Genomic DNA, 26,066 nt, shown 5'->3' on the forward strand with positions numbered 1-26,066 from the left:
GAATGAATACTGCGAGACTATAGCCAACAGGTGTCAGTACTAAACAGATATAGCCTGCTTGGGCCTTCACAATGTAGGTGTGTGAGAGAATGGTTCCTCCTATATGAGAGTATAGAGTAGGGGTCACCCAGTTAAAGCAAAGATGAGGCAAATGTTTTCTCAAGGAGGGTCATGAGTTTTTGGAACTCTCTTCCCAATAAGTTGGTGGAAGCAGACTTTGAATATTTTTCAGTGGAGGTGGAATATTCTTGGCAAGGTTATCAGGAGTGGGCAGGAATGCAGATTTAAAGTTAAAGTCAGACCAGTCATGATCTTTATTAAACGGAGGAGCAGACTCAAGGAGTTGAATGGCCTACTCCTGTTTCTGTTTGTAACAGGCCTACCCCTGTTCCCATATGTAACTCTGAATATTTTGAGAGATTAACAATGTGAACTAGAGGTAAGTCCCATAGTACATTATTGCCAGGACCTCCTTTACCCTACACTAGCCACTCAGGCTGTGTGTCAGAGAGTGACAGAAAGCTGCATGATTCAGAGGCTGCCTGTCAAAACTTGATAGTGGGCAGGACAGGTTGCTGGAATTGTCCCATGAAGTGTGACCTGTGGTGTTGGTATCAACATTTGTGGTGTTTAATGAAGAACTGTGATGTTCTGTGAAGAAGACCGTTTTGGTCTGCCTCCAATTGTCTTTCACTGTGAAGAGGCTGGGCTTGTGGACACAGGAAACAGATGTTTCTGTGGGACATGAGAAGACTATAGAAATAATAAATGGTTTTGGAATGCATTTTGGCCCTTCTCAATCATACAACTGAATTAAAATTGCCACATCTTAATATCATCTTTGGGACCCAAATTGCCAATGTAAAATTCTAGTGGTCCAGATTTAGGCAGGTGCCTGTTCCCACTGCTTGACTGAGCAGGTTAAAGTCAAGAAAAGTCCACTCCACGATGGGTATGTAGCCTTTGTAATTTTAATCGCCTCCTGAGGATTACAGTTGTGCTCATAAGGAAACAACTCTGAAGCTTCCTTAAAATTAAAACATGTATATCATCACCATGATACAGCACTGATCTTCAAATTCCCCAGACAGGTCTCACTGTGTTCTTATGGAAAAACCAGCTAACTTATTTTGCATTGTGGGTGATCTCATGCTGTGGGTGAGTGCCTACTGCGAACCAGGGTTACAATGCTTGAACGCATTCCATTTTGGATCCTTTACAGTCATAACCTGATACAGGATCCTCTGATGAGATCAGTGATATGTCATCTGCTGTGCAATTTGGCACTTGGGCAATTGTTGACTCATTTGTGCTTTGATATCTCGAGCTAAACCTGAGTAAATGTCAAAAGGGTAAATGAAGATCTCTAAATAATAGAATAATGATAACTCTGACAGGCCTACAATCCTGAATGTATTCATGTCCTTTCAGTTTCTTCCCTGAGACTCCTTAGACTAAAGCTTTAGCTGATTTAGCTGGTATTTTTTTCTGGGCCTTCCACTAAAGTTTAAAAAGATGAGTAGCAGACCCATTAATAGTACCTCTCCCTATATCTCCCCATTTCCAAAGTGCAACTTCAATATACATGAAAACAAGTTGTTAGTGAGATTAAATTATCAGAGGTAGATGATAGTTCTGTTAAGTGTGCTAAAACAGACTAAGCTGATATGTAAAACGTTGACAATCATTAAGATTTAGTTAATGAACATTCTAGAGACATCTATCGATTGATAGACATCAGGTTAATTCGGTCCTCATATTTAAATTAAGTCACAAGCAGAATTATGCAACTTGAGACCCACCATTTAAAGTAATAGAATTAGTAGTTTTGTAGTAAATTTGAGAATTACCTGTACAACAAAGTTAACAACAGTTAGCATGGATTCAGAACGATAAGACCCTGTCTGAGCAATCTTAACCCAGTTATTCTGTGAAAGCTTTCTAATCTGGAGTATCTAAACCATAAAACATTCTTGCTAAAATTCCACAGGAAAGGCTTTTACTCAAAGCTGCAGTAATTCAGGATAAATTTACAAACGAATGAGAAAATGGCTGAAAGGAGTTCCGACAGAAGGAGTAATGTATTGAGTGGCCCAGTTAGATCTCAGTATTGGGACAATGAATGCTTCCAATTATGTGAAATTCAGAGACTCAGTGCAAAGTGGTCAAAGGTGCAGGTGATCCCAAACTAGATGCAGTGATGAAATTGCAGGCAGAACAAAAAAAAAGGCTTGAGTCAGGTGAAGTGGACAGAGCAATGGCAGATGCAAATGGGGAAAGAAAGCTAAACTTGCATAACAAAACTACAGGACCCATATTCCACCTTAATAAAATGCCAAATTAGGCCCGAGGGGCTGAATGGTGTATTTCAGTTATAGACTCATAGAGAGATGTACAGCAGGGAAACAGACCCTCAGGTCCAACTCATCCATGCTGACCAGAGATCCTAACCTAATCTAGTCCCATTTGCCAGGACCTAGCCCATATCCCTCTAAACCCTTTCTATTCATATACCCAACTATATGCCTTTTAAATGCTATAATTATACCAGGCTTCACCACTTCCTTTGGCAATTCATTCTATATACGCACCATCCTCTGCGTGGAAAAGTTGCCCCTTACATCCCTTTTATATCTTTCTCCTCTCACCTTGAACCTATGCCCTCTAGTTCTGGACTCCCCCACCCCAGGGAAAAGTCCTTGTCTGTTTATCCTATCCATGCCCCTCATAAGCCTCTATAAGGTCACCCCTCAGTCTCCAATGCTCTACTGAAAATAGCCCCAGCCTATTCAGCCTCTCCCTATAGCTGAAATCCTCCAACCCTAGCAACGTCCTTATGAATTTTTTCTGAATCTTTTCAAGTTTCACAACATCCTTCTGATAGGAAGGAGACCAGAACTGCATGCAATATTCCAAAAGTGGCCTAACCAACGTCTTGTACAGCTGCAACATGACCTCCTAACTCCTATACTCAATGCTCTGACCAATAAAGGAAAGTATACCAAATGCCTTCTTCACTATCCTATCTAGCTGCATCTCTACTTCCAAGGAACTATGAACCTGCACTCCAATGTCTCTTTGTTCCCCAACACTCCCCAGGATGTTACTATTAACTGTATAAATCCTGTCCTGATTTGCTTGTCCAAAATGGAGCACCTCACATTTATCTGAACTTCATCTGCCATTCCTCAGCCTTTTGGCCCATCTGATCAAGATCTCATTGTAATGTGAGGTAACCTTCTTTGCTGTACACTACACCTTCAATTTTGGTGTCATCTGCAAACTTACTAATTATACCTACTATGTTAACATCCAAATCATTTATATAAATGACAAATCCTAGTGGATCCAGCACTGATCTTTGTGGCACACCATTGGTCACAGGCTTCCAATGTGAAAAGCAGCCCTCCACCATTACCCTCTGTCTTCCACCTTTGAGCCCATTCTGTATCCAATTACTGTGTTTCGCTGAATGGTTATTATAATTAAGGATGAAGCAGAAAAAAAACTGAGTAAGATTATTGATTAAACACTCATTAAATCAAACTGAAAAAAAATCCTCAAAGCTGTAGGATGTTGAACAATTTCTATGCAGCATTAGAACACGTCAGATGCCAACAGAGGTAATCATTAAACTTCATTCATAGATTCCCTACAGTGTGAAAACAGGCACTTCAGCCCAACAAGTTCACACTGACCCTAAAAGAGTAACCCACTCAGATCCATTCCCCTACCCTACATTTACCTCCTGACTAATGCACCTAACCTACACATCACTGAACTATGGACAACTTAGTATGGCCAATTCATCTAACCTGCACAACTTTGGATTCTGGGAGGAAATGAGAGCACCCAGAGGAAACCTGCGCAGACATGGGAAGAATGTGCAAACTCCACACAGACAGTCACCCAAGGCTGGAATCAAACTCAGGTCCCTGGCACTGTGAGGTAGCAGTGTTAACCACTGAGTCACCATGCTACTCCCTATTTAAAGGCAAGCAACACAGCATTCAAACAGCTGTGACAGTGCAGCAAAAATACACAAGTCTGGTCCCAGTTAATGAGAATCAGTGCTATATGAGAAGGCTTAGAAATTTTGGACACTATTTTCACTTTTCCTTTGGTGGTAAGAGAGGTGACAAGTGAGGAAAGAGTTTGTTGAGAACTGGAACAAAACTCAGCCCCACTCTCCACTTCCTGAATTAATTAACCATGAGCAACCTTCTCAATCCTGCAGCAATTGGCTTTGGAAGAAGGCTCATGGGACTTGAATTGTTAACTCTGTTTCTTTCTCCACAGATGCTACTGGACCTGCTGAGTTTCTCCAGTCAATTCTGTTCCTGCGTATTTTAGATCTCCAGCATCCTCAGTTCTTTGCTTCTTTAAGAAAGGTGATGAATCTTCCGACTGGGAAACCATGTTGACCTGCTTATATGGGGATAATTGGAGGCAGGGATGGAAAGCAAGGACATGGCATCTGTCCTTGCCTCTGATGCCACACACCCCCGTCCCCTGACTTTCTCTCTCCCTATGAACCACAAGAAGATACAAAAGATTCACCTTCTTATTGCTGGATACCCCAAGGAGTAGGTTTGAAGTGGTAGACTTTAGAAGTTGTCATTCTCTGATTGGACAGTAACGTTTGGTGATCTAGACCATGACTTGTGATTCACTGATAAACTCACCCAGACTCAGCTCTTAATGAGCTGAATGGCAGATGAGTGGGCAAGTATTCTTAGTGGTGGGGTAGCAACGTTAGTTAGAACACACTCGCTCCAACACTTTACCAAACAAAATGGGAAAACTACACCCTTTGACTTTTTATTCTGGGAAGGAGATGGCTAAGGTATGCCCAGAAGAAAATAAACAGTAAAACTAGTGAATAAGATGTATTGGTACAATTCATCTTGTGTATTTCAAAGTAGAGTTGCGGTACAGCTTGTACCTTTAAAAACAAGTAGTGTTTTTTTAAAACTACTTTTTCCCTCTGAGACAAAGTCAATTTTCAAAAGGGCAGACTGGGTCACCTCCCCAGTGCTCTGAGATATTGGTCTAATTTTGATGATTGGGTATCATTTACAGACTGTCTATGTGGTTCCAATGGAGAGTGAATGGGATTTCTCATGAGTCTCTCTCTGCCTATTAGGGAAAAAATATTTTTTTAAGGCAAGGAGCTGAATGCCCTAGAGCACCATAGTCTCCTCCCCACTTTGGATAAAATATCTGGGAGGCGCTTAGCCCCTCTTGCAGCAATCTAATACTAGAAGCAAGGCAAAGCAAGTTGTTTTGTACACAATTTTTTTTCCATTCATAGAGAGAAAATGCAATGATGAAGCAAAGCAAACAGTCAGCTGTGAGAAGTCCAGATCAAAATCTTCCATCAGCGTCACATGGCAATAAGCAAACTGCTGAGCAGGCACATGAGGAGAATGATAGAGAATCTGAGACAAAGGAGCAGCAGAACACACATATCCCTGCAATGGAAGAGGTTATTAAAGAAGAAGAGATTGCAATTTCTCTTGAAAAACAGGACCACTGCTTCCCAGAAGGTATAACTGGAACCTTATGATGAGCATATATTTGTTGTGAACGAAAATGGAATTTTTAATGACACTTGAATTTGAGGTGTTTATACCACTTCATTAAATTGAATTGGTTGAATATTGCAGAAGTGTAATCTGACTTGATTATTTATGAATTATCCTAGTGCCAACTTACGCCAACCCATGTGTCACACCCATCTTATTTTGTCAATCCCTGTAGTACTCACCATGGGCAAACCTCAGGATCTGTGCTGCCATAAATAATGTGGATGTCAGTATTTAAAATAATTGCATTTGAAAAAAGGAAGTCAATACATAGAATTTTGTTCAACCAATCTCTTATAGAAACATTTGTGTTCTGAATTGTTTGATAGCTTTGACTGTTCTGTGACATTATTAGTAGCTTTGACAATTTTGACAATCATTTGCACACTTTTACAGTTCCTTATCAACTTTGACAGTTCCAATGGTTTTATGTACTTTTGGGCATATATTAGATTACTATCTGTAATCTGCATGAATAGCTGGCCCCGTCTAAAAGCCACTCAACCCTCCCCTCCACCACCACCACTCCCACTACCACCAATGACATCTGATGCAAAAACTTGATTCAAATGGGGACATGCAGCCATTGGAATGACTATTTGTCTCCAGGAAACACACATGCACAATGCCTGGGATGACCACAAACATAACCCTGCATATATTGGTAATGATGTATGCAAAAGCATGACTTCCGGTGCTCAGAACTCTTCCACATTCTTGTTGAGATAGTTTGGCTATCCATCTAGATCTAAGTCTCAGTCACATTGGAATACCTTTCTCAATGAAATGAGCTTTAGTTCACTTTCTGAGGTCTTGACAGAAGAGTTATCAAGATGAAAATTAATTTCCATTAAGATCTAGTTAACAACTCAAAAAGTGTAAAACATTTTCTATCACTTGCAGTTTCTAATTTTGCCAGTCGGGAAATGGTGTACCTTGGGCCTCCCAAGTCTTCATCTAGAGTGATATCTGATCAAGCAAGTTCTGAGTTTCAAGGAAAATCAGAAGAAACCTGTGGAGCAGTTAAAAAACAAGACTTCCAAAAACAAAAGCAGGGTGGTTATTTGCAACCAATAAATCAACAGGAGTTTGAATGGAATCTCAAACAAACAATGGACAGTCCTGGCAAAAAAACACCCAGATCTTTGCTAGAGAGCAAAAGACACAACAGAAGCCCTGCAGCCCATCATGAAACCAGATTTAAAGATCTTCTCCAAGCAACGGAAGACCAATCTACAACAGCCAATTGGAGGTATCCAGAGAAAGATGTACGCAATTTTGCAATAATTGACCCATTGCCAAAACTCAAGCAAGGTATTTTCAAAGATAAACTCAGTCAAAAAATCAATTGGTTTGGAACACCACATCATGGGACAAATGTGTCATCACCCTTTTTGGTCAATAGTGGGAGACATGCTTTTTTACCACCTTCTCGTCAACAGACGTTGATATTCAAGAGTCTGGGTCAGTCCAAGGAGAGGACACAAGCTTCTCTCACCAGCAACATATTCAAAAGAGACTGCATTCAGCTCAGGGCACCGCAGAAACCAACAGATATAAATCTACCAGTGTTAACACCAACGTTACAGTCAAAGTCAGACAAGAAAGGTGAAATATTAAGACTAGATTTTGTTTAAGCAATATGACAAGATAAGGATAAACGGGCAAGAAAATTCTGATTGTTGACTATTTGTAGTGAGATTTTAAATGTGTTCTCTTTCAAAGTTTAATATTCCCAAAATAAGTGTTTCTTAGAGCAGATCGTCAAAAGATTATAAAAGTGATGAGATTACCTGTGTAATGAATGGACACAGTTTTTGATCTACTGAGAGAAGTTACAAATCAGCCAGTTCTATTGGTATCTTTCATTGTATTTGAGCAGATTATCCAAATTGCCCTTGCTTCTGTATCCCTTTACAGTCTTTTCCTTCATACATCTATCCAATATATTTTGGATGCTTTTCTTACATTTCTTTGGATGTCAACACTGTTGATAAGGCTGGAATTTATTGGTCATGCTCTTTGCTCTTGACAGCATATTGTTGGGACTTCTTCAGCAGCTATAATTTATGTGGTTTGTTGTTAGGGAGGGACTTCCAAAATGTTATCCAGTAACAATGTAGGAATAGTGATATATGTCCAAGCTAGGATAGTGCATTAGGAAACTTGGAAGTGATGGTATTCCCATGAAACTCCTGTCTGGGTCAACATAGTTTGCATTTTCTTCTGCTACAAACCCCAACACTGGAAGTGAATTTCACACTCTCCAAGTTAGCTATGTAAAGAATTTTCCCATGCTTACTGTTAAAAATCTCTAACATTCAATTTTGCATTCTTTATTCCAGACTGCCCAACTACTGTAGCACACTCTGCTGCTATCCTTTCTGTTCCAATCTTTCATGATTCTAAATACTTCTACCATGTTGCCACTTTATATATGTCCTCATAAAGAAAATAAATTGTTTCACATTACCTTCATACTTACATTTCTTCATAACCAGCAGCATCCTGTTGTATCCTCCCTAAAATAACTTCCCTATTGGGCAGAGATCCTCTTAATATTTTCAGTATAATATCATTACCACTTGGATTTTTGTATCTCTTGAAAACACGTAGAGTTCTATTTGACTTTTTTAAAGTAGACTTGATGTGTTGCCTTTAATGTTATTTCGACCTGCTTGATCAAGTCCTCCACTATTCAAAAACACCAAGTCTACTTGCATTTCAAGTAGATTGTAGCCACTATTACAATCTTTTTAGTAAAATATATCATTTTATATTCACTGACATCAAATTCAATCTGTTACCGTGATATTTCAGCCTAGATCCCCTCTTGTCAATGCCCATTTGCAGCTTCATTTGGTCTTGTAAAGAAATGATTGGATAACAGTTACAATTTTCAACACTGTGCCTTGTTCAATAATACCAAAATCATTAACATATGCGTTAGGCAGACTTTCCCAAAGTTACTGAGCAAGTGTAAAACATTCCCTTTACTGAATGTTGGTAAAACTCATTGAGGAGTTGATGTGGCAGTCCTCCACTGCTTTAATTATGACACTTATCAATTAGTTTTAAGTACGCAACTAAGGACTGTTAACCAAATATGTTAGATGTCTGTTCACTATTCTCACCAGCAGTAACTTCCAGCCTTGACTGCCCTTGAGTTGCTTCACGTAGGGTTCAGTCAGATTCCTGTAGAAACCTTAATCAGTACTTAGCATGCTGAAGAAAAATGTTTTGAAGTATTTGTTAAAAAGACCAAGGCAGTGCAAACTTTAGTCTACTGCATATAGAATAATGCACAGTAAAGAACACCTTTTATCTCATCTTCCCCAGTCATGTTCAAAACATTCATTAGTGACAGTCTTGCAGGCACCAGTATCTCACTAAATGTGCAGTTCTGTACGCACAGACCCCAAACCAGTTATATGCTCGTAAAGGCTACCTCAGCTAAGCACAAGGCAGACCCCGGGGCATTCTGGGACTATGTGACTTTCACCCATGTAATGATCCATGGTGATAATGTTGAATATACCGATAGTTTATAAAACATTATTCACAAATGTCAGTGGTTCCATTATTAGAAAAGGAGTTTACATTAGGTGACTGAAGTTAGCAAAGGTTACAAAATTATAGTATATGAAAGGCTCACAGTAACCACACAAAGTGAAACACGATGATGGCAGGGTCAGTCTGTTAATTCCAATGTGATCGTTACAATGTTTAAGCACTTTTTATCTCCAGAAATATTTATTGTAGTCTACATTTATTTAATCACTCAACAAGAGTGCCAAAGCAATTTGTGGCTATTGTAGGCTTTGTACATGTATAATCAATATAATTTTTTAATAGGTCAAATTGTATACATTTTATCTGAAATAACAATTTATAATCTATAAAGCATGTTGAAGTACGCCACACCTGTGAGTGGAATGTTTCAATAAAGTTCCTTTCCTGTTTGCTCAGGATTCCATGTTTGGTACAATATTTTATTTAACTGAATAAACAAGCGGAACAATTGAATATTTGGCATAAATTTATGCATTTCCTGTGCCTATGACATGATTCAGATTTTTGTAATTTAAAATTGCTGATTGTTCACAAGTAAAAGCTATTCATACTGACTGTAGTATGTATTTACTGCTATTCTACTATTTACATGTCTTGACTGTATATCTTTATTAATTTTATAATAAATAGAGAAAGAAAATTACTGAGCCCTAATATTCCTTTTCTGATCCTGTCAGTAATTTTTAAGCTTTTTTTTTGTAGCTCAGGAACCACGTTCTCAATTTGACATTCTGATGGTATTCCTTGTTCTGATTCATAAATTGAAAGAACAATTAAGGTGGGTCGATACAATTTAGGACTTTTCAGTCATCTTTGTTTCACATGTCAATCACAGCACTCAAAACTAATGAGTAACAGTTACTATGGAAATAATTAATAAGGACAGGGAATATTAATGAATATGCCAAAGCCTATCTAGATTAGGTTAGATTAGATTAGATTAGATTACTTACAGTGTGGAAACAGGCCCTTCGGCCCAACAAGCCCACACCGACCCGCCGAAGTGCAACCCACCGATACCCCTACATTTACCCCTTATTACCTAACACTAAGGGCAATTTTAGCATGGCCAATTCACCTGACCTGCACATCTTTGGACTGTGGGAGGAAACCGGAGCACCCGGAGGAAACCCACGCAGACACGGGGAGAACGTGCAAACTCCACACAGTCAGTCGCCTGAGTCGGGAATTGAACCCGGGTCTCTGGCGCTGTGAGGCAGCAGTGCTAACCACTGTGCCACCGTGCCGCCCACAAATCTAAAGCTAAAACAGAAGTTGCTGGAAAAACTCAATACTGGGGAAAAGAAAGCAGAGTTAACATTTTGGGTTCAGTCACCCTTCCTCAGAACTGACAGTTACTCGGAAATGTTATATATGCTGAAGACAGGGAGGATTGGATTGTGTAAAGGAGAAATGACAGATGAAGCCAAAGCCCAGAGGGAGAGAAAGACATTCAAGCAGACAATGGATTGGATAATAGTAAGCCAGGGAAGGAGAAAAGCTGATAATGGGGACCACATGTAGCTGTACTGAAAGCTGTCCATGTCAGAACAGGGCCTGGGATCCGGGTGGTGATGAGTAACCAAAATGGAAGAAGGTGTTCACATCCTAAAATTAATGAACTCAATATTGAGTCCTGAAGGCTGCATGGTCTTCAGGTGAAAAATGTGATGCTGTTCTTCCAGCTTCCACTTGAGCACTGCAGTGAACCTTCAATAGAAACATTGGCCAGGGAAGACAGTGGTGTGCTGAAATGGTAGACATCTGGAAGCTGACGGTTATTTTTGCAAATAGAACTTGTCTAGATCTACTTGGCTTTATTTCCACCAGCATCAGAATAGAGACCAGTCATTCAAATCTAAATAATCAGGACAGTAACATAGTTAAAAATAGTTAACAGTCTTTGTCGATCATATCATGGACAATACATACATTATTGAAAAAAGTACATATAAACCACTTTTATATGTGGAAGATGTGTTTAAGGCAATGAGGAGATAGAAGCTAAAAAAGGCAAGTCTTGCATGTCCTATTTTCTTTGTGGAAAGGGGATGGGCTGCTGGGGGTGTTCATTGATGAGGGACCATGTTTTGAAGGACAGATCCTCTGAGAATACTGGAAAGGATGGAAGAAGAAGTTGTTTTTGGTGGTGACATCATGCTTGGGACAGCAGAAACCAAAAAAGATGATCCATTAAATACAGACCCTGGTGGGGCTGAAGATGAGGACAAGATGAATATGATTTTGAGAAAGAAAGGAAGAATGCGAGCAGCTGACTACCTTGTCAACCAAGGTTAATGATGCTGGGTGGACAGCGAGAATTATTAATTGAAGAAGACGGAAGTTCTGTTAAAATCACTGCTATGGAAGTTTGCATTGTCACTACAGATGTGAGGGAGACAAGAAAAATGATTTGAAACCTCAGAGTTTAAGGAATTGTAATCAAGGTAGCACTGAGAGTCAGTGGGCTAGTACAAAGGTGTTTTACACTGTGGGGGAATCAACTACAGATTGGGTGATCACTTTATGGAACACCTTGCATTTAGACTGCAGGCATGACTGCAAGCTTTTGGTTGGGTATCATTCTAACTGTCCACCTTGCTGTTGTGCTGACTTCTGCCTTCAGCCTACCACAATGCTTCAGTAAGCTCACCTCAAGGTTGAGGAACAGCATCTGATCTTGCAATGAGGCACTTTACAGACTGAACGTTAAGTTTCACTGTTGCAAATGTAAATTCTATTTTTTATTTGTCGGTTTTTGCTTCCTATCATTGAGCAGATTTGGTTTCTGCTTTATTCCCTTGTTTTTGTTTTCAAATTCATTTTCATTCACACCTCTTTTAAACTCATTGGCCTAAATCTCACTAGAAATCAACTAAGTGTTATTTACATCAAGCTTCATAGAATGTTTGTCTCCATGAGGTCCAGCATGTTTTCTGACATGATTGCTGTACACATGCCTTCCTAACTGGGCACCACATTCCTATGGCACCCGCTAATCTCATGTTAGCCCTATTCACCCACTAGCCGTACATGGAAGTGCTCAGCATTTTCAGGATAAGAGTCAAGATTAGGGTTGTGCTGGAAAAGCACAGCAAGTCAGGCAGGATCTGAGGAGCAGGAAAACCGATGTTTCGGGCAAAAGCCCTTCATCAGGTTTCGGGCAAAAGCCCTTTACCCAGCATGTGAATGTATTCTTAACATGCCACAACTTTGTGATGCACTTGCTCTTTTACCTGCTGCAGGTACAGTGACATTAGTGTGGTCTTCACAGCCAAGAGGATAGGACACTAGATAATGGCTCTTTCACTTCTGAGGAAGCACCATTAATGCTGCCTCTTGCACCTTCCACCAACTCAGATACTGACACCTCGGTGGGTGTTTTAGCGACATTAGAGTTGGAAGGTCCTGCTGATGGGTTCACCACTCCCATGACTCTGCAGATAGCCAAAGACGAGGAGATCAGGCACTTGCTCGAGCCCAGGCAGGAGACGATACCGTGATGTCCACAATCCGTGACCTAACTGGTACGCGTAAGCAGATACAGGAGCAGCCGGCAGTTTTGTCAAGGGCACAGGGTATACTAGCACAAAAGTTGCAGGACCACAGAAATGCAGTTGGGACCCTGCTGCCTCAGACATGTGAGTAAATATCTCTCTCCATGGACAGGTTAGTTGCTGTCATGCACAGCCAGGTTCGGTAGTCTCAGAGTCTGCTGGGTATACACACAGACCTGCACTCCATCATTCTAGCCATTGGTGTCCATCACCAACAGCAAGGCAACAGGCATATGATTGTTCTTGACCTCAGGCCCGGTGCCCCTTCCTCACAAGGAGACAGGACAGTGCCAGTGGACACCCAAGGAGAGGATGAACTACATACAGGCTCTCAAGGTGTCCTCCCAGGACACTCCAGCTATTGCCAAGCCTTCAGTACGCCCAACCTGCCACCATCTGCCCTGGGTGAGTTCAAGTCAAGGAGAGAGGCCATTTTCAGTATGCCTGGACCCTCTAATCACAAACATCCCCAGAGTGGCCCAGCCAAACTTCAAGGCCAACCACAATCACTGAAAGGCAGGTTCCCTCTACCCCAGCTGAGGAACATAGGGTACACCGAGACATAGTGGCAGGGAAAGAAAGTAGATTGTCTGAGGGCAGATGGTTGGCATGAGTGACCCATCATTGTAAACACATTATCACATTTACAAATATATGTTCAATACTCATCATCAGTTATGAGCAAATGCCTGCTTAACCACAGGTACACTGAAGGTACACAGCCAAGCCATCCATACTGCTACACAATATTTCATAGTCCGAGATGTGAAGTAAGATATTCCTGCATAATGTGCAGCCTATGGGAACTTGAAAGGAGTTCCCTACTTTGGCAACTAGGCCCAATCTTTCCAGATTGTTAAACATTGCTTGCCCATTACAGTCTTTATTGGGATTGATCTGCAATGTTGCATGATATGATCAAGAGTGCTTGGGGACGAGGAATTTGACTGTTCACTGTAGGTTGGTGTTTACATTTAACATTCAGCATGTAGTGTTTGCAGGTTGTTTTAGCTGTGTGGCTGTGTAACATTGTTAGCCTTTAAATGACCAAACATCACTTAAAATTGAAGTCCCCCCTCCACAGAAAAAAACACTTGTTTTACTCACTCAAGGTTTGGTTGCTCCATTCTGTCATCTACAGCACAATGGGGGAAAAGAAAACAGTGGTTGCTCTTTGGACTGTGAGTCTCAGGCTCCATCTCTCACACCCCCAAATGTAAATATTTCCCTTCTTGATAGCTCCCCCTGTCAATCCCATTAGCTTTAAACTTTCTCATGTTCCCACCCAACCCATTCGTCTAAATGTTTGTCTCCCCATTTTAACCCCAACCCGACATATGAAGTCAATGTGATAGGTGCTCGCTGGACATCTCACATGATTTTCCTAACTTACATGCCATAGTTCAGAAATTGGGATGATTGCATCTAACACTTTATTTTATTCAACCTACTATCTTCCATCACTAACCGTAGCCTCAAAACATATAATATCTCATGTCTTTAACCCTAACATGGATTTTTTTTGTTCTTTTTCTATGCTCCCTAATTTCACTTGCTTAAAACTTATGATGTTTCCAACTTTTCATAATCTGATGAAACATCATTGTCCTGAAACATAGATCTCCATAGATTCTGCCTGAGCTGCTGAGTATTCCCAGCAATTTCTATTTTTATGTCTAATTTTCAGCATCTGTCGTATCTTAATCTTGCAAAGTTTTAAGTTTTGATCTTTTGGATGTTCATTTAGCAACAAGTATTTGTCTAACTATTTTGGACAACTTTGAAATAAAGGCGCAAGATTCTGGTACTGACAAGAAAACGTGAATGGATAATGACAATTCCACATATAACTCAAAATAAAAAGAAATTGAGAAAGCATTTTAAAAAATATTGTGTGAACGCAGTGTCCTGATGTTAGAATGGTGAAGTCTCTAAGGCAGGTATTCATATTAAATGTGGACATGAGAACTTATAATAGGAAAAATACTGTACAAATGTGTGGTGAATATTCTTCAATGGAATGTCAAGTGTCACGAAAAGCTAATATGTTATATGTTAAAGTATAAGCAATTTAATGTGCTGTGGATCAAAATGGTAATCAGTTATAAAAATACCCACTTATTCATCACAGAATTACAGAGTACAGGATAGGCCGCTCTGCCCATCGTGTCTGAACTGCCAAAAATACACTGTTATCTATACTAGTTCCACTTTCCTGCAAGCCACCCATAGCCACAGCAAAAAGTAAATTAGTTCTCAAATATGCTCAAAAAGGTGTAATTCACAGACATACTGAGGAAACAAATACACAGCAATATATATAACATGGATGTCAGTGCAATGATGTCCTTGATTTGTAACAGACATTGTTCTTATTACAGAAAAATGGCCATTAAAATTAATATTTTAACAGCAAACTAAGTCTTGATGAAGCTGTATGAAAGCTATGTAAATAATTAACAGGCAACTCTGATATTGGATAGCATTTCATCCACAGACACCTGAGCCTGCTAAATTGGTGAAAAGAGATTGAACTCAATGAAGGCAGACTACAGAAGCTTCATGTTACTACTGTGAGCAAAGATATCAACAAACATCGAACAATGCCTGAAAATGAAGAGCTAAATGGAACATCGATAGAATATCAATCAATGAGAAAGATGTGCTCAGGATTGTTCAAGATTTAAAATGAAGCCAGGGAATTGGGAATAAGGAACTGGAGGAACTGATCTTATTCTGGTGTTGCTGTGGAGTCAGTTGGATTTTGTGTGCTATTTATCCAATGAGGTGATCCACTCTTTGTTAAGTACAATTAAGGATGGTTCTTTTCTTGAAATCAATGTTGACAAATGTAATATTAATATATCACTATTAATCAGCCAGATTTGTGAAATAAAACTAAACAATTTTTGAATTAGAGTATTCTTATGGTAGAAAGAAAAGTGTTAAAAGTCAGCAAATCTCCTTTAGTTAACAAAAAAAGAAGTTGTTTATTGCAAAATAGCTGATTGTTCACCAAAGGATTAAAATGTGTACTGTGTCCAATTACTCTTTTTGAAAAATAATCTAAATCTCTGGAGAGTGTTTTCTTATCAATACTTTTGTCAAGTAACTGTAAAATAGAAAAAAAGAATCATTCACAAAGTGTCCAAATGTTAATATGCAACTGAAGTCCCTTCCATGCATACTTTTACAACTTGGCTTTCTTCCTGGATCAGTTGGAGCTGGTTTAATTTTCTTTTTTTTCTGAAGGCAGAGGTGTAGATTTAGACTTCTCCTTTAAGGCCACTCCCCTTGCATTCATAAGGTTTTCCACTGGTTTCCAACACACACACACCCTTGATGAGGTGGGTTTCTAAGAGAGAGGCTGTTGGCCTGGGACAGGCTCTCTCTGAACCGTATGTGTTGAAAGCTAATGTACTTTACATCCACAAATAGATCATGTGACCTCTCTCTGAAAGTAAAAACTCAAAGAACTGTGAATGCTGCAAATCAGAAACAAAAACAAGTTGCTGGAAAATCTCAGCAAGTCTGGCAGCATCTGTAAAGAGAAATCAGAGGGTGGTGAATCTCAACGGGCTATTGAGGCTGCTTAATTAATTATATTCAAGACTGACATAGATTTTTAATCAGGAAGGGAATCTAAGGTTATGAAGAAAAGGAAAGAAAGTGGATTTGAGGATTATCAGAGCAGCCATGATCTCATTGAATGGCAGATCAGGCATAATGGGCTGAATGGCTTACTCTTATGATATTACACAAGCTGCTTGACTGGACTTACTGATTGTACAACACTTTCAGAGAGAGAGAGAAAAACAAAAGTTGCTGGAAAAGCTCAACAGGTCTGGCAGCATCTGTGAAGAGAATTCAGAGGAAGGGTCACCAGACCCGAAGCGTTAACTCTGATTTCTCTTTATAGGAGAATGAAGAGTTGAAGGGCAATTGTATTAGTAAGAACATTGTATGGGAGAAACCAATAGGGCTGCAATTTGATAGGTCCCTGTAACTTGATATTCTACCTGCCACGATGTTGAAAGAGGTGGCTGTAGAGATAGTTGATGCATTTTCCAGAATATTATGAATTCTGGAATGATTACTATGGAATATTATGGATTCTGGAATGATTATTGCAGATTCGAAGCTAGTAACAACTGTCACTTCATAATCTAAGAATGGAACAAAAGATAACCCAGTCTTGTAAACTTTAGATCAGCAGTAGGGAAAGCTGGAACAATTTAAAAAGGATGCGATAAATGAATACTTGGATAGTAATGATCTGATGGGGTCTAGTCAGCATTGATTTGTGAATAGCAATTTGAGTTTGACAAATTTGTTGAAGTTTTAGATGATGTTCCTAACAAAATTGATAAAGAGGAGTTGATGGATGTAATATTTTCAAATGGCTTTTGATAAAGTCCTCCACCGGAGTTTGTTTAGAAAAATTAAAACACCTGGGATAGTAGGTAGTGTACTGGCAAAGATTAAGGACTGGCTAATAGACAAAAATCCTGATATCACTTTAAGGGATTGTCCAACTGCACCTCAGTTGTGTACTGTCCCTTTAAATTTTGGACACAGCACGACAGGGTTCTAAATTTCCTGCTTATGGCTCTGCCACACAAGAGCATTAGCTCAACAAGTGCTTACAGAGAAAACATCCACAAAACGCAATCCAGTGGCCTGTGATTAATGCTTCCGGAGATCCATAGGACTTTCAAGGTGAGTCAATGAAGGTATATATATGTTCTGAAAACAAGAAATACTGGAAATCACAGGAGGATGAAGAGTTATCTAGACTTGAAGTGTTAGCTCGTTGTCTCTCCATGGATGCTGCCTGATGTGCTGTGATTTCCAGCATTTTTTTGTTTTCCATACAGATTTCAGTACATGCAGTAATTTACTCCAGCCATGTACATGTGAAGCAGGTGACTGAAAGCATGAGGGACCTGTGTGAAGGACCTGTGTGAATTTCACTAAATCAGGGAGACTGGAGCAAATTGCATCAAATTCTATTTAAATTATATGCAAGTGGGCAGTTAAACACGTCAATGAGATTTCTGCTGCTAACGAACAGGTTTTCCTGTTTTGTTAGCTTCCTGTCACAGACTTCAATTGTTTATGGTACTCTGCCATGGGGTAGTCTGATGCTCATCCTCCATGCCCATGCACAGACTCACGCAGATTGCCCCCTCCAGTGAGCTGTATGAAATCCAGCCTATGTTAACATTACACATCAGGGACATTGCATCAGAACTGGAAATGATGAATAAGTCACTTAAAAGCAAAGGCTGGGGGTGTGATCAAAAAGAGCTAATCAAGACTGTAAAGGGTATTACTGGAGAAGACTTTTCAGGCTTCTCCAATGGTCGGTGTGGAGATGGAGGGCAGACCACAAATACCTGGTGATGGCCAGCGTGCCAGCTACCTCACCATTTTTACTATGAAGGGCTCAGGGCTGGCACAGCATGCGACCTCAATGAGGTGGGCAGAAAATTATGTTTGTTAAGACCTTCCATGTTCCCCAGCCTGACATGGGGCAATATAACTGCCCACAGGCAGGCACCTAGTGGCAGGCTACCAGGTCCAATAGTCCAAGTTAGTCCACACCAAAAGCATTTCCAAGTGCCCACCCTGTCAAGGGAATCCTTCCCCTACTCCCTCATTGCCACCCACTACACTGATGGCCTGACTGCAGTATTCATTTTTGTTTAGGTCAGCTTTTATAAAGTTTGCTACTTCCATGATGAAGCCTTTTTAGTTAGTGACACATTCAGTCTGCTGTTCTTCTCAAGCTCAAAGGCCTCCAGTTTCCCAATCCCACCCACCCTCATATTTAGACAGGAAACATGTCTCCGTGCTGATTAGGAGTTTCTGGTGACTCTTCAGAAATCCTAAATTTCCCCCAAGGCTGTAGCCAAGACATAGAAACTGTCCCAATCCTTGTTTTCTGCCCTGCAAGGAGATTCTAAACAGAAACATTTTCACTTTTGAAAAGACGCCAATCAATATTAAAAAGTTACCAAGCAATCAACTTTTTCACTCAAAAACTGATCAATGTTTGATTCCTGCTACTAGGGAAAGCAATTGACCTGAATAAAATAGATGTATTTGAGCGCAAATTACATAAGCACACATAAACATATAAAGGAGAAGAGAGTAGCTAAAGTGATTGTTGGCCCCTTAAAGGATGAGATTGATTAGATTAGATTCCCTACCCTGTGTGGAAACAGGCCCTTCGGCCCAAGAAGTCCATACCAACCCACCAAACAGCAACCCACCCAGACCCAACTTCTTCTGACTAATGCACCTAACACTATGGCCAATCCACCTGACCTGCACAACTTTTAGATTGTGGGAGGAAACTGGAGCACCCAGAGAAAACCCACACTGACACAGGGAGAATGTGCAAACTCCACACAGACAGTCACCTGAGGCTGGAATCGAACCCAGGTGCCTGGTGCTGTGAGGCTGCAGTGCTAACCACTGAGCCACCATGCCACCCATAATGGATATTTTAATGGGAAACAGGGAAATGACATTGATTTTGAACAATGCTTTGTATCTGTCTCAAAGATAGTAGATGCAAACAGCATCCCAAGAGTAGTACAAAATTAAGTGGCAAACCAAGCAAACAAATGTAAAATAATTGCTTTCATTAGAGAAAAAAATGCTCGGAAAATTAATGTGACCGAAGACTGACAAGTCCCCTACATCTGATGACTTGCAAACATATGTCTTAAAAGAAATGGCTGCAAAGATTGTAATCATACAGAATTCTAGAAATAGATTGTAAAACTGCAAACTTAACACCACTTTTCAAGAAAGGAGGGGGATAGAAAGCAGGACACTACAGGCCAATTGTCTCGTCATTGGGAAAATACTGCATTCTACTATTAAGCAAATAGCAGTACATTCAGAAAATAAATATAAAATTTAGCAGAATTAACATAATTTAAAGAAAGGGAAATCATATTTGCAAATGTATTAGAGTTTTGTTGATATAGGAAGCAGGGCGATAGAGGGAAACCAGCAGATGAAGTATATTCAGATCTGCAAAAGATATTCAATATCATAAACAGTTACTGCGCAATTGCCTCATGGTGCGAAGGAACTCTGTGGGTTACTATATTAACATGGATAGAGAATTGACTAACTTAGAGGAAAAAGAAATTCAGGACTAACATTGCCAAAAGGTAACTTGTGGACTGCTGTAGGGATCAGGGTTGGAGCTGAAAATGTGTTGCTGGAAAAGCGCAGCAGGTCAGGCAGCATCCAAGGAACAGGAGAATCGACGTTTCGGGCATAAGCCCTTCTTCAGGAATGAGGAAAGTGTGTCCAGCAGGCTAAGATAAAAGGTAGGGAGGAGGGACTTGGGGGAGGGGCGTTGGAAATGCGATAGGTGGAGGGAGGTCAAGGTGAGGGTGATAGGCCGGAGTGGGGTGGGGGCGGAGAGGTTAGGAAGAAGATTGCAGGTGGAGGGAGCCTAGTTATGGACAATTTTCATGCCTCAGTACATAATGAACCTTCAGTTCAGACATAAGGTGGAATGGTTGTGGTGAGAAAGTCAGGCGAATATGATGAGAGTGAAATATCAGATTCCTGACTGAGCAAAAGAAATGTATGATTTTCCCCTTGGGGTCTAGATAGAGTGTTGGAACATTCCAATGAGCTGTGACTACTTCATTTCCATGCATTTGCATTTCATTAACTGCTATTCTCCCATGATTCTACTCAGCACCCAATCTCCCCTCAGTCCCCAAGAAGCTAAGAGGCACCAATTCTGGATATGGAAGCTACCTGGCAACAGGAACTTGCCACTTGCTTCTCCAGATTTTTGTTTAACTTCACTGTCACCCCCAATTCCCCCTGCAGTCATCATGGACACAGTCCTCTTCCAGACAATAGGCATTGTCAAACCACCAACTTCACAACATCATTTTGACTGCTTTCAGACACACTCACACCTGCTTTAGCACTTCAGGACTTCACTTCAGATCTCATGGATGCTAATGATTTGTATGTTTCTGCCAGATCAAGTTAACCACGAGGAAATACTAACAGCTCACAAACCACAGAGGGATTTGGGAGGCTTCAGACAAGAACCAAAAAAAATCTGTCATCCACATTCAACAGGTGTTAGGAAAGGCAAAACGAGTAATATACTGCATTCTACTATTAAGCAAATAGCAGTACATTCAGAAAATAAATATAAAATTTAGCAGAATTAACATAATTTAAAGAAAGGGAAATCATATTTGCAAATGGAATTTGCAAAGGGAATTGATTACTGAAGAAAAGTACGGTCTTGCTAAACTACACAGGTCACTTGTTAGACCACCACCTAAAATACTGTGAACAGTTTTGGGCCCATTGTCTCAAGAAAGATATGTCAGTGTTGGAGGCAGTCCAGAAAAGGTTCAATAGGTCAATCCCAGGTGTAGAATGATGTTCTTACAAGGAGCATTTGGGAAACAAAGTTTTATTTTCAACACCTGGACAATAACATGCCCTTCCATGGATTGAAAATTGCTCAGATTCCATAACAAGTGGGGTATTTGATTTAATTTATTACTTGTGTTAAAGACAAAAAGACTTTACCTTAATGTCCACTAGACAAAGCTGCAAAGAGTTGGCAGTGGAGCTAGGACTGTTCACCCTCCACAAAGTAAAGCTACACTTTCCCCTCAAAACCCCCCACTTACCAATAACTATTGCTTTCCCTTAGTGTGGCATCTGTTAGTTTTCATACAATTGAGCAGCTTGCTAGACCATCTCAGAGGACAGTTATCAACCACATTGGTCTGGGACTGGAGTCACGTGAAGCCAGCTTTCCTTCCCCAAAAGAATGAAAAATGACAACATTGCATTGCCATATTAACTGCCCAATGCAAAATATATACTGATAAAAAAACTTTTCTTCAAACAGGACATTTTCACAAGTTTTAAAATCTGCACTGAAATGCCAGAATCAGAACATGCATCAATTAAAATATAATTGACAAAGCAGCTCCAAGACGTACAGTATTCAAGTCAGCTTGTTAATTCGTGAGCACGTCTATGTTTGAAACTTCCTGTTATTTTATGGTGACACATTGCTACACCGGCTAACCTGCTGCAAGTCTTGACATGATAGAGGTAAATGTGTGACATCCAGGTTAAATCCAGATTAGTCATTACTCCTTGAACCAAATTTTGGAAAGTCAGCTGTCTTGGTTCATTGAGATGCCAATCATTATAATATTATGGACATTAGGTTAGATGTATTAAACATTTCCTAATAACCATAATTGTATAAATTAAGGTTATCTGTCTATCTTCCTTATTAAATGTCAACACTGATATTAAAGCCAGATTACCATCGTAGTAGAGATATTATTTGCTGTGGTGAAAATGGAGAAAGATGTTGAAGTTCTAGATCCTGTGGCTGAATCTAGCATTTTTGATTTTTACGAAATGGGGTGTGTGCGTGTCTGGGTCGAGTGAGGGGAAGTGAGTGGGAGGTGTGTGGTGGTCATAGTGGTGTCAGAGAACAAAGCAATTGGAGATGACACAGTTTTCAAAGGCAGCGGCACGAGGGAGTAAATAGCTGCCTCCTCTCAAACTGAATGCTGAAGTCCCTACTGTCTAGAGTCCTGAATGTGGAGATTACATTGTGTTAGCACAGATCTATTCTCAGTGGCTTTGATTTGGATAAGCAGGCTAACCCTTTGGAAAGCTGAGATTTCCCTGTGGATATGGTCCCAGGATAGCCTGGGAATGGTGGTCAAGGATCCACTGGAGGAGAGGAATCACTTTTCCTTCAGGGAGGTCAAAAATCCTTCAGAAAAAGAATGAAGGTGCCCTTTGTGATTACTAATTGTGAGGACAATTGTACCTACAAGGTGCAGAAACCTTTGGAAATTGTCCAAGAACTATCAAGAAAATGCCAGAGCATGCTAGGCTATCAAGAATATATCAATGGCCATCAAGAAGTGCCAAACTCTTAAGACCTGTTGAGAGATTCAAGAAGTGGTAGCAAACTCTTCAAAGAAGTGTTGATTTATCAAGAAATATCAACATATGAAGAACTTATGAAGAATGTCATAAACTGTCAGGGTCTGTCCAGAAGTGTCAAAACCTGTCTGAGGAATGTCAAGACCTAGAGGGAATTGTCAAAAACTTTCAAGACATGACTAGAAGTGTCAAGAAGCATCAAAAACTGCCAAGAGCTGCCAAAGAGATCACACTCTGTTGGAAATTGTCAAAACAGCTGTCAAGAAGTATCAAGATCTGTGAAAAAGTGTAAAGCCTTACCACAAACAGCCAAGAAGTGTCAAACTAGGTCAAGATGTTTTAAGGTGTGTCAAAACAGCCAAGACATGACAAATATATTCTTTTTAAGAATGGAGTTGCAAATGACACTGTAATTATCAGCAATTATTTTATCTGTTTAGTCCTGCGCGGGCTTTCAGAGTAGCGGGGTATGGATATTAGGGCAGTTGCACGTTCCTCCTGCAGAATGTGACAGATGAGAGATACGACACATGTCTCTGCAGATCACATCTGCGGGAAGTGCACCCAATTTCAACTCCTCGGGAACTGGAGCTGGAGATGGATGAACTACGGATCATCTGGGAGGCTAAGGGAGAAATTCAGAGGATGTACAGGGAGGTGGTCACTCCTCAGACACAGGATAAGGACAGCTGGTTTACAGTCAGAAGGAGGAAAGGGAACCAACAGATAGGGCAGGGATCCCCTGTGGCCATTCCCCTCAGCAATAAGTCTACCGTTTTGGATACTGCTGGTGGAGACAGCCAAACAGGGGAAAGCCATAGCTGTCGGGTCTCTGGCACTGAACCTGGCACTGTGGCTCAGAAGGGAAGGGGGGAGAATAGAAAAGTGCTAGTGGTAGGGGACTCAATAATTAGACGGATTGACAGGAGATTTTGTGGTCAGGAATAGAACTCCTGGAAGTATGTTGCCTTCCTGGTGCCAGGGTCTGGGATGTCGCCTGTCGGGTTTACAGGATTCTGAAGGGGGAGGTTGAGCAGCCAGAAATCGTGGTACATATTGGCACTAATGATGTAGCCAGGAAAGGATTGAGGATCTGAAAAGTGACGACTGAGAGCTAAGTTGGAAGCTGAAGAGCAGGGTGAATAGAGTAGTGATCTCAGGTTTGCTGCCAGTGCCACGAGATAGTGAGGTGAGGAACAGTCAGCGAATGCAGCTTAACACGTGGCTGTGAGGCTGGTGCAGGAGGGAGGGCTTCAGATACCCAGACCATTGGGATGCCTTCTGAGGAAGGTGGGACCCGTACATGAAGGACGGGTTGCACCTGAGCTGGAGGGGCACAAATATTCTGGGTGGGAGATTTGCTCGTGTGGTTTGGGAGGGTTTAAACTAGTTTGGCAAGTAATCAGAGCCACAGATCTGAGAGGGGGGCAGTTGCAGATGGGGCAGTGACAGGATGTAGTGAATCTATCGGGAAGGTTTCTCACGTGATGAAACAAAGGGATCGGTTAGAATGTGTCTGCTTTAATGCAAGGAGTGTCAGAAATAAGAGTGATGAACTTAGAGCATGGATCAGTACTTGGGGCTATGATGCTGTGGCCATAATGGAGATGTGAGTTTCACAGATGCACGAATGGCTGCTAGATATTCCAGGGTTTAGAACATTTAAAAAGAACAGGGAGGGTGGAAAAAGAGGAGAGGGTGTAGCATTGCTAATTAGAGAGTGCATCACAGCTACACAAATGAAGGTTGTTGAGGAAGGTTTGTCTACTGAGTCAGTATGGGTGGGAGTTAGGAACAACAAGGGAACAGCAACCACATTGGGGGGTTTCTACAGACCACCTAACAGCAGTAGAGAGATTGAAGAACTCATAGGCTGGCAGATTTTGGAAAAATGCAGAAGTAGCATAGTTGTTGTTATGAGTGATTTCAACTTTCCCAATAGCAACTGGGGAACTTCCTTAGTGCAGATGGTTTGGATGGAGCCATTTTTGTCAGATGTGTTCTGGAGGGTTTCCTTACTCAGTATGTAGACAGACCGACAAGGGGAGATTTTGGATTTGGTGCTCGGCAATGAGCCAGGACGGGTGTCAGATCTCGCAGTGGGAGCACACTTTGGTGACAGTAACCACAACTGATTCACATTTGCCATAGCCTTGGAGAGGGAAAGGAGCAGTTATCAATTGGTTCCTCTGTGACAGGTAAGAAGGGGTAAGATTACGGAACCTTGGATGACAAAAACAGAGGAACTTCTCATCAAAAGGAAGAAAGCAGCTTACGTAAGGTGGAGGAAGCAAAATCTAGCACAGCTTTAGAGGATTACAGGCTTGCTAGAAAGGTGCTCTGAAATGGACTGAGGAGAGCCAGGAGGGGGCATGAAAAAGGCTTGGCAGGAAGGATTAGGGAGAACCAAAGGCATTTTACTCATATGTGAGGAATAAGAGAATCATCGGGGAGAAGGTAGGGCCGATCAGGGATAGCGTAGGGAACTTGTGCATGGAGTCTGAGCAGATAGGGGAAGGCCTAAATTAGTTTTTTGCTTGTTTTCACTATGGAAAGGGACATTGTTGTGAATGAGAACTTTGAGGAGATCAGAATTGATGAAGTTGATGTGCTGCAAATTTTGGCAAATATTAAGATTGTTAAGTCCCCAAGGCCAGACCAGATTTATCCTAGGCTGCTCCGTGAAGCGAGAAAGGTGGTTGCTAAGCCGCTGGCGAAGGTCTTTGCTTCTCACTCTCCACAGGAGTCATACCAGAGGATTGGAAGGAGGCGAATGTTGTTCCTCTTTTCAAGAAGAGTAATAGGGAAATCCCTGACAATTACAGACCAGTCAGTCTTTTGTCTGTGGTCAGCAAGGTTTTGGAAAGGATTCTGAGGTATGGAATTTATGGCTATTTGGAAAAAGCATAGCGTGATTAAAGGCAGTCAGCATGGCTTTGTCAGGGGCAGGTCATGCCTCACAAGTCTTATTGAGTTCTTTGAGAAGGTGACAAGACAGCTCAACGAAGGTTGAGCAATGGATGTTGTATATATGGACTTCAACAAGGTATTTGATAAGGTTCCCCATGGTGGGCTCATTCATAAAGTCAGGAAGTATGGGATACAGGGAGATTTAGCTATCTGGATTCAGAATTGGTTGGCTGACAGAAGGCAGAGGGTGGTTGTCGATGGAAAGTATTCTGCCTGGAGGTGAGTGTTGAGTGGGGTCCCACAGGGCTCTGTTCTTGGGCCTCTGCTCTTTGTAGTTTTTATAAATGACTTGGATGAGGAGGTTGAAGGGTCAGTAAATTTGCAGATGACACAAAGGTTGGAGGCGCCGTCAATAGTATCGAGGGCTACTGCAGGCTGCAGCGTG

General features: G+C 40.9%; 1 protein-coding gene across 1 annotated transcript in view; it reads left to right on the forward strand.

The window, feature by feature from the left end:
- Positions 1-9,770, forward strand: part of LOC122548671 (hormonally up-regulated neu tumor-associated kinase homolog A) — a 43,881-nt gene extending 34,111 nt beyond the window's left edge. Inside the window, exons 8-9 of the mRNA XM_043687501.2 lie at positions 5,315-5,549; positions 6,492-9,770. Of these exons, the coding sequence (XP_043543436.2) occupies positions 5,315-5,549; positions 6,492-7,225 (969 nt within the window). The 3' untranslated portion in view covers positions 7,226-9,770. The remainder of the gene's footprint in view (positions 1-5,314; positions 5,550-6,491) is intronic.
- Positions 9,771-26,066: the final 16,296 nt, after the last annotated feature.

Source organism: Chiloscyllium plagiosum, unplaced genomic scaffold (genome assembly GCF_037043375.1).
Source record: "Chiloscyllium plagiosum isolate Xiang-an unplaced genomic scaffold, Cpla_swu_hap1 HiC_scaffold_3, whole genome shotgun sequence".
Lineage (NCBI taxonomy): Eukaryota > Metazoa > Chordata > Chondrichthyes > Orectolobiformes > Hemiscylliidae > Chiloscyllium > Chiloscyllium plagiosum.